Genomic DNA, 10,133 nt, shown 5'->3' with positions numbered 1-10,133 from the left:
AACCTACAAAATGGGAGAACATGGTTTCAAACAATGCAACCGACAAGGGTTTAAATCTCTAAAATACACAAATAACTTTCACAACTCAACAGCAAAAAAGCCAACAACCCAATTGAAAAAATAGGCAGAAGACCTGAATAGATATTTCTCCTAAGAAGATAGACAGATGACCAACAGGCACATGAAAAAAAATGCTCAACATCACTAATTAGTAGAGAAATGCAAATCAAAACTACAGTGAGGTACCACTAATTAGTAGAGAAATGCAAATCAAAACTACAGTGAGGTACGGTCAGAATGGCCATCATTAACAAGTCAACAAATGCTGGAGAGGGTGTGGAGAAAAGGGTACCCTCCTTCACTGTTGGTGAGAATGTAGATTAGTACAACCACTATGGAAAACAGTATGGAGATTCCTCAGCAAACTAAATATAGAACTACCATATGACCCAGCAATCCCATTCCTGGGCATCTATCTGGCCACAACTTTTTTTTTTTTTTTTTTGTCTTTTTGCCATTTCTAGGGCCACTTCTGTGGCATATGGAGGTTCCCAGGCTGTATCAGAGCTGTAGCCACCGGCCTACACCACAGCCACAGCAAGGTGGGATCCAAACCGCGTCTGCGACCTACACCACAGCTCACAGCAATGCCTGGTTCTTAAGCCACTGAGCAAGGCCAGGGATCGAACCTGAACCCTCATAGTTCCTAGTCTGATTTGTTAACCACTGCGCCATGACAGGAATGCCCTGGCCACAGCTTTCATTGAAAAAGATAACGTGTGCCCCTATGTTCATAGCTGCACTATTTGCAAGAGCCAAGATGTGGAAACAACCTAAATGTCCATTGACAGATGAATGAATTAAGATGTGGTACATATACACAATGGAATACTACTCAGCCATAAAAAAGAACAGAATAATACCATTTTCAGCAACATGGATAGAACTAGAGACTCTCATACTAAGTGAAGTAAGTCAGAAAGAGAAAGACAAATACCATATGATATCACATATCTGGAATCTAATATATGGCACAAATGAACAAATACAGAAAAGAAACAAACTCATGGACATGGAGAACAGACTTATGGTTGCCAAGGCAAAGGGGGAGGGAGTGGGATGGACTGGGAGTTTGGGGTTAGTAGATAAGCAGTGAGATCCTGCTGTATAACACAGGTAACTATATCTAATCACTTGTGATGGAACATGATGGAGAATAATGTGAGAAAAAGAATGTATGTGTGTGTGTATATAGATAGATAGCTGGGTCACTTTGCTATACAGCAGAAATTGACAAAACATTGTAAATGTGTACAATAATAAAACTATAATAAAAAATTTTGGGAGTTCCTCTCATGGCACAGTGGAAACAATCTGACTAGGAACCATTAGGTTGCGAGTTCGATCCCTGGCCTCACTCATTGGGTTAAGGATCTGGCGTTGCCATGAGCAGTGGTGTAGGTCGCAGATGCAGCTGTGGCTCTGGCGTAGGCCGGCAGCTCTAGCTCCGATTCGACCTCTAGCCTGGGAACCTCCATATGCCACAGCTGCGGCCCTAAAAAGAGAAAAGACAAAAAGGAAAAAGAATGAGAGAATGAAAGAAAGGAAGGAAGAGGAAAAGAAGACAGAAAGAAAGGTCTGCAGCTCATTGAACATCCTGAGCACATCTGGGTAACCAGCATCCACCATCCCTCTCCAGAGTCCCTCTGCCGCTAGTAGTTACCAGTGTCCTGACAAGGAAACCATAGATTTGTTTTATCTTTCAGAATTTTTTTTTTTTTGTCTTTTTAGGGCCACAACTGTGGCATATGGAAAAAGAAAAGAAAAAAATTCCAAACGAATCAAAGACAAATATTTAATATAAAATTAAAAAGGTACTTAAAGGAAACATGGAATAAACTAACTGTGATTGAGGAGGAGTATATTCATGGTGGGAGACTTTGACTACATTCAGCCAGGGGGTTGAACTCACTCTACAGCAACTACAACATCAGATCCTTAATCTATTGAACCAACGGGGAACTCCTGTTGTGTCCGCTTATAAAAACCCTAACTGGAGTCCCTCCATGGCTCAGTAGATTAAGGATCCAGTGTTGCCACTTCTGTGGCTCTGGTTACAACTGTGGTACAGGTTCCATCTTTGGCCCCCAAATTTCCACATGCTGCAGCATGGCCAAACAAACAAACACTGACTGAGGGAGTTCCCATTGTGGCTCAATAATAATTAACCTGACTGGTATCCATAAGGATGTGGGTTCAATCCCTGGCCTCTCTCAGTGGGTCCGGGATCTGGCATTACCTTCAGCTGTGGTGAAGGTTGCAGAGTTGGCTCAATGCCGAGTTGCCGCACCCATGACGTGGGCCAGCAGAAAATAGCTCCGATTCAACCTCTTTCCATATGCCACACCCCTAAAAAAAAAAAAAAAGGCAAAAACAAAAATTGTGTGATACCACTTATATGAGATACTAGAGTAGTCAGTCAGATTCATACAGAAAGTGGAATATTGGCCTCCAAGAGAGAACTGTTACAGAGGAGAGAAGAGAACTGATGGATACACCCAGTGACCCCAGATTCAAGCCGCTTCTGCAACCTACACCCGAGGGATCGCATCCGAGGGATCCTTAACCTACTTATTGAGGCCAGGGATTGAACCCACATCCTCATGGATACTGGTTATGTTCATTACCATTGAGCCACAACAGGAACTCCTTGGAGGAATTGTTTTGAAAATGTAGGTGCAGCATGTAGGTGCAGCTGGAACAATATCGGTTGTGTAGTGATGAGTGCCTAGGGTTGGTGGCCACCAGCAGTGGACACTTCTAGGGTCCAGACTGAGCCAGATTGCCCACATAGTTCACTGCTTTGTGAGTTAGGTTCCACTGACTTTCCTCAAGTCCCCACTATGCCTCCAGTAGACTCCTTTTCTGCTTCAAGTGGCCAGAGTGGTGGCCAGAGTGGCTGTTTCACACTGACAGGCACTATATTTATTTATTTATTTGTCTTTTTAGGGCATATGGAGGTTCCCAGGCCAGGGATCAAATTGGAAATGTAGCCGCCGGCCTACAGCACAGCCACAGCAACTCGGGATCCAAGCCGCATCTGTGACCTACACCACAGCTCACAGCAATGCCGGATCCTTAACCTACCGAGCAAGGCCAGGGATGGTACCTGCTGGCCCTGCTCAGTGGGTTAAGGACCCGGCATTGCTGTTGCTGTGATCTGTGGTGTAGGTTGCAGACGTGGCTCGGATCTGGTGTTGCTGTGGCTGTGACGCAGGCCGGCAGCTTACAGCTCCGATTAGACCCCTGGCCTGGGAACCTCCACATGCTGAGGATGCAGTCCTAAAAAAGACAAAAGACAAAAAAAAAAAAAAAAAAAAAGAATTAAGAATCAAGTTCCCATAACCCTCTGGGGAGGGGATTGCACAGTTTGTAAGCAACAGTGTAATATTATTAATCCTTCAGATCAGGCAGACATAGCCCTTCAAATTATAGGGATGTTTATTGGTTTATTTTTTTCCCCTTTATAATGATTTCTATTTTTTTCCATCATAGCTGGTTTACAATGTTCTGTCAATTTTCTACTGTACAGCATGGTGACCCAGTTACACATACATGTATACATTCTTTTTTCTCACATTATCATGCTCCATCATAAGTGACCAGACATAGTTCCCAGGGCTAAACAGCAGGATCTCACTGCTAATCTACAGGGATGTTTAGGTTAAAAGTTCTACCTAGAGAAAGTGGGCAGTTCTTTTCAAAAGACCTCTATTTTTGAGCTCCTGTCGTGGTTCAGTGGAAACAAATCTGACTAATATCCATGAGGATGCAGGTTCGATCCCTGGCCTCGCTCACTGGTTAATGATGTGGCATTGCCATGAGCTATAGCGTAGGTTGCAGACGCAGCTCAGATCCTGCGTGGCCGTGGCCGGTGGCTACAGCTCCGATTCAACCCCCAGTCTGGGAACTTCCATAAGCCTTGGGTGTAGCCTTAAAAAGATAGGATAAATAAATAAGAGACCTTTTCTTTTTTCTTTGCTACCGGTCTACAGCTACAGTGGATCTAAACCAGGTCTCCAGCTCACAGCAATGCTGGATCCCTGGAGAGGCCAGGGATCAAACGTGTATCCTCATGGATACTAGTCAGATTCTTTTCCACCGCACCACCATGGAACTCCAAGACCTCTGTTTTTGAAAATCTCTTCTCTATCCGCAGAAATTTTTTTCCCCCCACAGAAACTTTTGAGGCGGGGTGTTGAACCGTCCCCTCCAGAGAGACAAACCAGATCACTATCCCACCGAACCACAGTGGGAACTCAAATGGACTTCTTTCTGAAGCTACAAATAAATGCTATTCTTCTTACTGAGGTGTGTGAATATGTCAATTCCTGTTGGACCGAAAGCTGCCTGAGGACAGCTGCCCTCTTTCATCTTTTAATTTACCGAAGCCATGGGTGTACTAAGTCCTCAGCAATACATGTTGTAAAAACATCTTTATCTTTACTCTGTCATACATGAGATTGCTAAATGTATTCACGGCCCTCAGATCTGATCTTAGGTTAAGAATTCTCTCTTGCATTTTGTCTTAACTGAAGCCCAAGTGTCTGTCTTCAGCAGTGGTTTGGAACAGGGGAGTAACTAGAATATCAGCACAAGAATGTCAGGAGTTTCTCCTCTAACGACCCAGGGGCTGGGAGCGAAGAAATATGTAATCACTTCCATTTTAATGGAAGTTAAAATGTTGTACATAGGGGGCACCCGGATTTGAACCGGGGACCTCTTGATCTGCAGTCAAATGCTCTACCCCTGAGCTATACCCCCCACAACCTGCTGGAGAGCTCTTCCTTGTCCACTTATGGTGACTCAATACAATCAGGTTCCACCCACACTGGAATTCTGGCAGGCTTTGTATTCTAAAGCTCCACCTCCTTTTGTATCTGTCATCTGCTTTGGCTTTTCTCTTGGCCACCAATAAACTGGGTGGGGACCCTTGAAAAATGACATCCTGGAAACTAGCTGGAAAGGAAACTGACATAGCGTTAGTAGAGAAAGCTTCCACAAATGTAGAATTTCTGGGTCAGAATCCTTGGCCTAAATAGCAGAAATCACCTTACTCAACCCCTGCTCGATGAGTTGAGGTTGAAAAGGAGAGGGTAAGTCAGTTCTTTTGGAGGGGAAAAAAATCAAGAAATCCTCGATCCCGGGGCTGCATTGCCTGCTCCAGTTTGTTTGTTTGTTTGTTTGTTTTGCTTTACTTTTTAGGGCTGCACCTACGGCATATGGAGGGTCCCAGGCTAGGGGTCGAATTGGAGCTACAGCTGTCGGCCTACTATGGCACAGCCACAGCAACATCAGATCTGAGTCGTGTCTGCGACCTATACCACAGCTCATGGAAACGCTGGATCCTTAACCCTCTGAGCGAGGCCACGGATTGAATCCACAACTTCATGGTCCCTGGTCGGATTTGTTTCCGCTGCTCCCGCACCACCACAGGAACTCCTGCCTGCTCGTTTGGTTTTGTTTTTTGGGCCACAGCTGTTCTCGGGCTAGGGGTCGAGTAACAGCTTCAGCTGAGGTCTGCCTAGGATCCTTAGCCCACTGATGGAGACCTGGGATCGAACCTGCACCCTTAGGTACACTAAGTTGGGTTCTTAAGCCCCTGAACCACAATTGGAACTCTGCCGGCTTTGTTCTTGATGGAAACAATAGCCAGCTTCCTATTTGGGCCCTGCTGGTGCCCGGGGAAGAGCTTCCATGAGGGCTTAAGCAGTGTGGTTCCCCCTTTCAAGCCTGGCACTGGTTTGCATGGAGTTCAAGGGCACTGCCTGAGACGCCCTTTCTCCTCCCACCTCCTCCACAGGGCAGAGAAACAGAGTGGAGAAACTAGCTTGCCCCCTCCCTCAGCCTCAGGGAAGAAACAGCACTCTTGGGAGGCGCACGCGCACACACATTTTTTTAATAAAGTAACATTGAGAGTTCGTACAAACATCTGTCTTAGAAATTCAGGTCGAGGGGTGTGAAGGAAAGAGCTGCTGTTAGAAGAGAGGGAATTGGGTGACTTCTCCAAAGACAGATGGGCGCTGGCGGAGAGCTGGGGTGTTCCGGCGATAGCCAAACCGACCATTGAACCCCTGGGTTGCTTTCAGATTGGTATTGTAGTGGTCATGCCCCGTCACCTGCTGGAGGGAATGCCCTAGGAAGACACGGAGAGAGACCTGAGCCTGCCTTCAGCCCGCTCTTGCTTTCCCCACTCCCACAGGACGGGTACAGGATGACAACCCAGCTGTAGTCACTGTCCTGGCCACATCTCAGCTAAACCCTCGGTCCTCAAGTGTCTTCAGCCTCCTGACTGAAAAGCCAAGGGCGAGTGAGGTGGAGGAGACAGAGAGCATCCTGGAAAGCGGACCTCATACTAGGAATGACATGCAGGAGCGGGAATAGGTGCCCTGTGGTGGGAAGGGCCAGAAACTTCTGGGCTTGGCAGAACTCGCCCTGCTCCCAAGAGAACTGAGAAGATTTCACCCTCCCATCTGACCTGGCTGGAGACAGTGGATGAGCTCCATTTGGTTAGCGGTGTGAGGGGTTCTGTGACTAGAATGTGGCCAAAGGGTGGTAGAGTTGGGGTGGGAGGAGGGTTCCCCCTGCCAGGAAGACATCTCTCAACTCTCCCTTTCCTGTTGCTGCTAAAATTGACCCCAGAGAGTGAGCGGAATACGTCTGCTTTGGGAAGCAGTAAGAACACAGGAAAGGGTGGACTTGCAATTGCAGCTCAGCCCTGCTTAGCACATCGCTTTAACTCCCTAAACCTCAGTTTCCCTGGCCGTAACATGAGGACAGCGTGAGGGTAAAAACATCTGACATACAGGGGTGCTCGATAACTAATCATTAGGGAGCACTGCTCATGTATGAGGAGAAACGCTGGAGGCTGCAGTTCATCCCCGGATCTCCTCCCCCACCAACCCCAGGTCTCTTTATGGTCCAATTTCTCTGAACTGCGAACGCACGCCAGTCTTCCGAGGTAGGACCATGGTGAGGCTGGAAAGTGAGGTGGCACTTGCCTGCCCCTGCCCAGTTTCTCCTGTTGAGGTATCTCTGTCCTTGCCCGAAGACGTGGAAATAATCCACTATCCAGCCATCCCTTCCTGTACCGCCATGATCCTGAGAGTGAGGGAGAAAATGCAGAAGACCGTCAGCCAGGATGCTGAGAGAACAGTACGAACTCACCCTGGGGTTGATGGGGGGAGGGAGAAGAGGTCACAGCCAGGAGTAACAGGGTCAGATAGATTAAATATACTTAGTGGTCTATTGCCTTTCAGGGAGAGGCAGTGTAGCCTAGCAAGGGTTTTTTTTTTTTGCTATTTTAGGGCTGTACCCAAGGCAAATGGAGGTTCCCAGGCTAGGGGTCGAATTGGAGCTGCAGCTGCCAGCCACAGCCACAGCCACAGAGACGCCGGATCCGAGTCCTGTCTGTGACCTACACCACAGCTCACGGCAAGGCTGGATCCCTAACCCACTGAGCAGAGCCAGGGATTGAAGCTGCATCCTCATGGATCCTAGTTGGGTTGGTTAACTGCTGAGCCATGAAGAGAACTCCCAGCCTGGCAGTTAAGGGCTCAATGTCTCCTGCCAGAGAGACTGATTCTAATTCCAGCTCTACCCCTAAGAAGCTGAGTGTCTTTGGGCCAATGACATAGTTTTTCTGGACCTCAAATTCCTCACAAGTGAAAGGAGGGTTGCTTTGAAATTTAAATTTAAGTGAGATAAAGTAGTTCAAATAAAGGGCCTGGCATAGTAGTGTGTCAATAAACAAACATGATTTTTTTTTTGGTCTTTTTAGGGCCGCAACCGTGGCATGTGGAGGTTCCCAGGCTAGGGGTTGAATCAGAGCTACATCGGCTGGCCTACACCACAGCTCACGGCAGTGCCAGATCCTTAAGCCACTAAGCAAGGCCAGGGATCCAACCATGAGACACTGTAGGCTCCTCAGTCCACTGAGCCTCAACAGCAATTCCAACACGATCTTCATTTACATGAAGATAATACCTACCACAAACGGTGTTTGTACAGGCAAAGAAAATAAATATATGGTTACCAAAGGGGAAAGCAGGGGAGGGATAAATTATAAGGTTGATATAAACACATGCACACTACTAGGAGTTCCCACTGTGACTCGGTGGAAAAGAACCCCCACTAGTGTTCATGAGGATGGGGGTTCAGGCCCTGGCCCCACTCAGTGGGTTAAGAATCCAGCGTTGCTGTGAGCTGTGGTGTAGGCCAGATGCAGCTCAGAGATCTGGCGTTGCTGTGGCATAGTTTGGTAGCTCGGATTGGACCCCTAGCCTTGGAACTTCCATTTGCCTGGGGTGCAGCCCTAAAAAGACCAAAAAAAAAAAAAAAAAAAAAAAAGGTTGTGACGATTAAAGAAGACTAACGACATTGAACATAAAAAGTTTCAAGTGTGTACACTGTATTATTTTTCAAGCTTTTAAACACTCGAGTTTTCCCCGTATTCTGACTCTTTCTGCTATAAAAATTACATGTATAGACAGCAAACACCCACAAACATGGCATGTGTGTCCATATGCATATACTGAACACATCTGCACACACAAACACCCAAGACCACAAAACCTCCAATATTTGTTCACAGAATAACCCATATTAGGTCCTCCTCTTCCCATGAAACATGTATTCTAGACACAAATATTGGAGGCAAATCGTTTTTAAAAATTGGAGCCACCTGCCAGTAGCCTCAGAATCTTTGATACTCGGAAAGTGCTCTGCGAGGGTGGGGCAGCAAGGCAGACTTCGGGCCAGGGGCCCTACTTTGCAGAAACCCCAAATGAGATCATTCTTGAGTTCAGGCGTGGGAGGTCGTTCTTGAGCTCTGGCTCCATACCTGCCTCCCGCCTCCACCTGTTCAGGGTTTAAGAAAACAGAGCTTTCTTAAGTTTCTTAAGTTGGGGAGCTTCCCTGATGGTGAGGCCGCTGGTGTGAGACGCCGGGATGGGGAAATTAGCCCTGCGACCAGAGCCAAGGTCTCTGGGCACAGACAGCGGAGTCCTCCGCAGCACTCCAATACCTGCTCAGTTTTCCGCAAGATCGGCGGAACCACGTGACTCCGGAAGTACCGATGGGCGTGGTAGTCCTGCTGCGCGTTGTAGGGAGGAATCGCCGACCAGAGCTTGGGCCTCAGCCTCTCATAGCTGCGCGCTATAGTGCTCACGGCCACACCATCCAAGATGAAGCTCTTCTCCAGCCGCAGAGGACACTGGCACAAGCGCGCCATCCTCACCACCGCAGCTGGCCGGAGCAGAGCGCCCTAGGTGGGGGCTCCCTGCGCATTGTTACGTGCTGTCAGAGACCCCTGTGACACAAACCCGATTGTCCCCTTCTAAGGGGCAGCTTTTGAAGGCTGGGGGGTAAATTGTTTGCAGGGCCTTGAAGCGAGGGAGGTCTAGGAGTCCTTCCAAGAGGAACCAGAGAGTGAGGCTGAAAAGGGAATTACCGAATGTGGGCGGTGTGAGGGCAATCATTTCCCAAACTTAGTTCCCTAGAAAAGTTAGTACCCAGAATGGATCGGAAAGAGTTCAGATAGAGTTTACTTCCAACTCTCATTTTACAGAACTGGAAGTTGAAAGACAGAAATGTTGGAATATTCCCTAAACACATTTAGTGGCAGATCCAGAACCAAAATCCATGCCAGTTGTGCTGGCAGTGTATCCTCTTCTACTCTCAAACTAAGGTTTGGCAGATAGATTTTTAGACCACCCTGCCAAAACACTTTGATAGCAAAAAAAAATCCCTTGCAGATATTAATTCATCTTCCAGGAGAGCAAGCGCAACGTGATGTTTTACAAGTATAAACTCATTCACACCAACTTACCCGAAATAAACCTGTGATTGCAGAAGTGCATACATATGTGTACCTGATTTCCTACTCATATCACTCCTTGAATTCCATGAGTCTCTCCAGGATCTGACCATACAGTCTACCTTATCTCAAATACCTTTCTAACTGGGGTAGTTCCCAAAATAATTATACTTGGAGCAACCACCACCTACCAACTTATCTTAAGGACCCCAAACCCAAATAACTTAGTGCAAGGACTGTTTATGTGGTTATCAAG

The 10,133-nt window shown here is 47.1% G+C and overlaps 1 protein-coding gene and 1 non-coding gene across 3 annotated transcripts; both read right to left on the bottom strand.

Annotated features, from left to right (window-relative positions):
• Positions 1 to 4,752: 4,752 nt before the first annotated feature.
• On the bottom strand, positions 4,753 to 4,824 carry TRNAC-GCA (transfer RNA cysteine (anticodon GCA)). Its single transcript has one exon. It is a non-coding gene; the product is annotated as a tRNA-Cys (tRNA).
• Positions 4,825 to 5,943: 1,119 nt separating this feature from the next.
• On the bottom strand, positions 5,944 to 9,647 carry SPMAP1 (sperm microtubule associated protein 1). Of its 2 annotated transcripts, XM_003362150.5 has the most exons (3): positions 9,086 to 9,647; positions 7,062 to 7,161; positions 5,944 to 6,196 (listed from the first exon to the last, which is right to left on the bottom strand). In XM_003362150.5, the coding sequence occupies exons 1-3, from the start codon at positions 9,290 to 9,292 to the stop codon at positions 6,039 to 6,041; spliced, it is 465 nt and encodes a 154-aa protein (XP_003362198.2). In that variant the 5' UTR covers positions 9,293 to 9,647; the 3' UTR covers positions 5,944 to 6,038. The 2 variants fall into 2 exon arrangements, with proteins under 2 accessions (XP_003362198.2, XP_084839191.1); XM_084983065.1 differs by lacking the exon at positions 5,944 to 6,196 and having other exon boundaries at positions 6,747 to 7,161.
• Positions 9,648 to 10,133: the final 486 nt, after the last annotated feature.

This window comes from Sus scrofa, chromosome 12 (assembly GCF_054392235.1).
Source record: "Sus scrofa isolate SSC_HxYL_T2T_F1_AM1 chromosome 12, Sscrofa_HxYL_maternal_Yorkshire_Landrace_v2.0, whole genome shotgun sequence".
NCBI classification, from domain to species: Eukaryota; Metazoa; Chordata; class Mammalia; order Artiodactyla; family Suidae; genus Sus; species Sus scrofa.
Note: the sequence above shows the minus strand (reverse complement) of the source record. Positions and strands in the feature narration are given on the sequence as shown.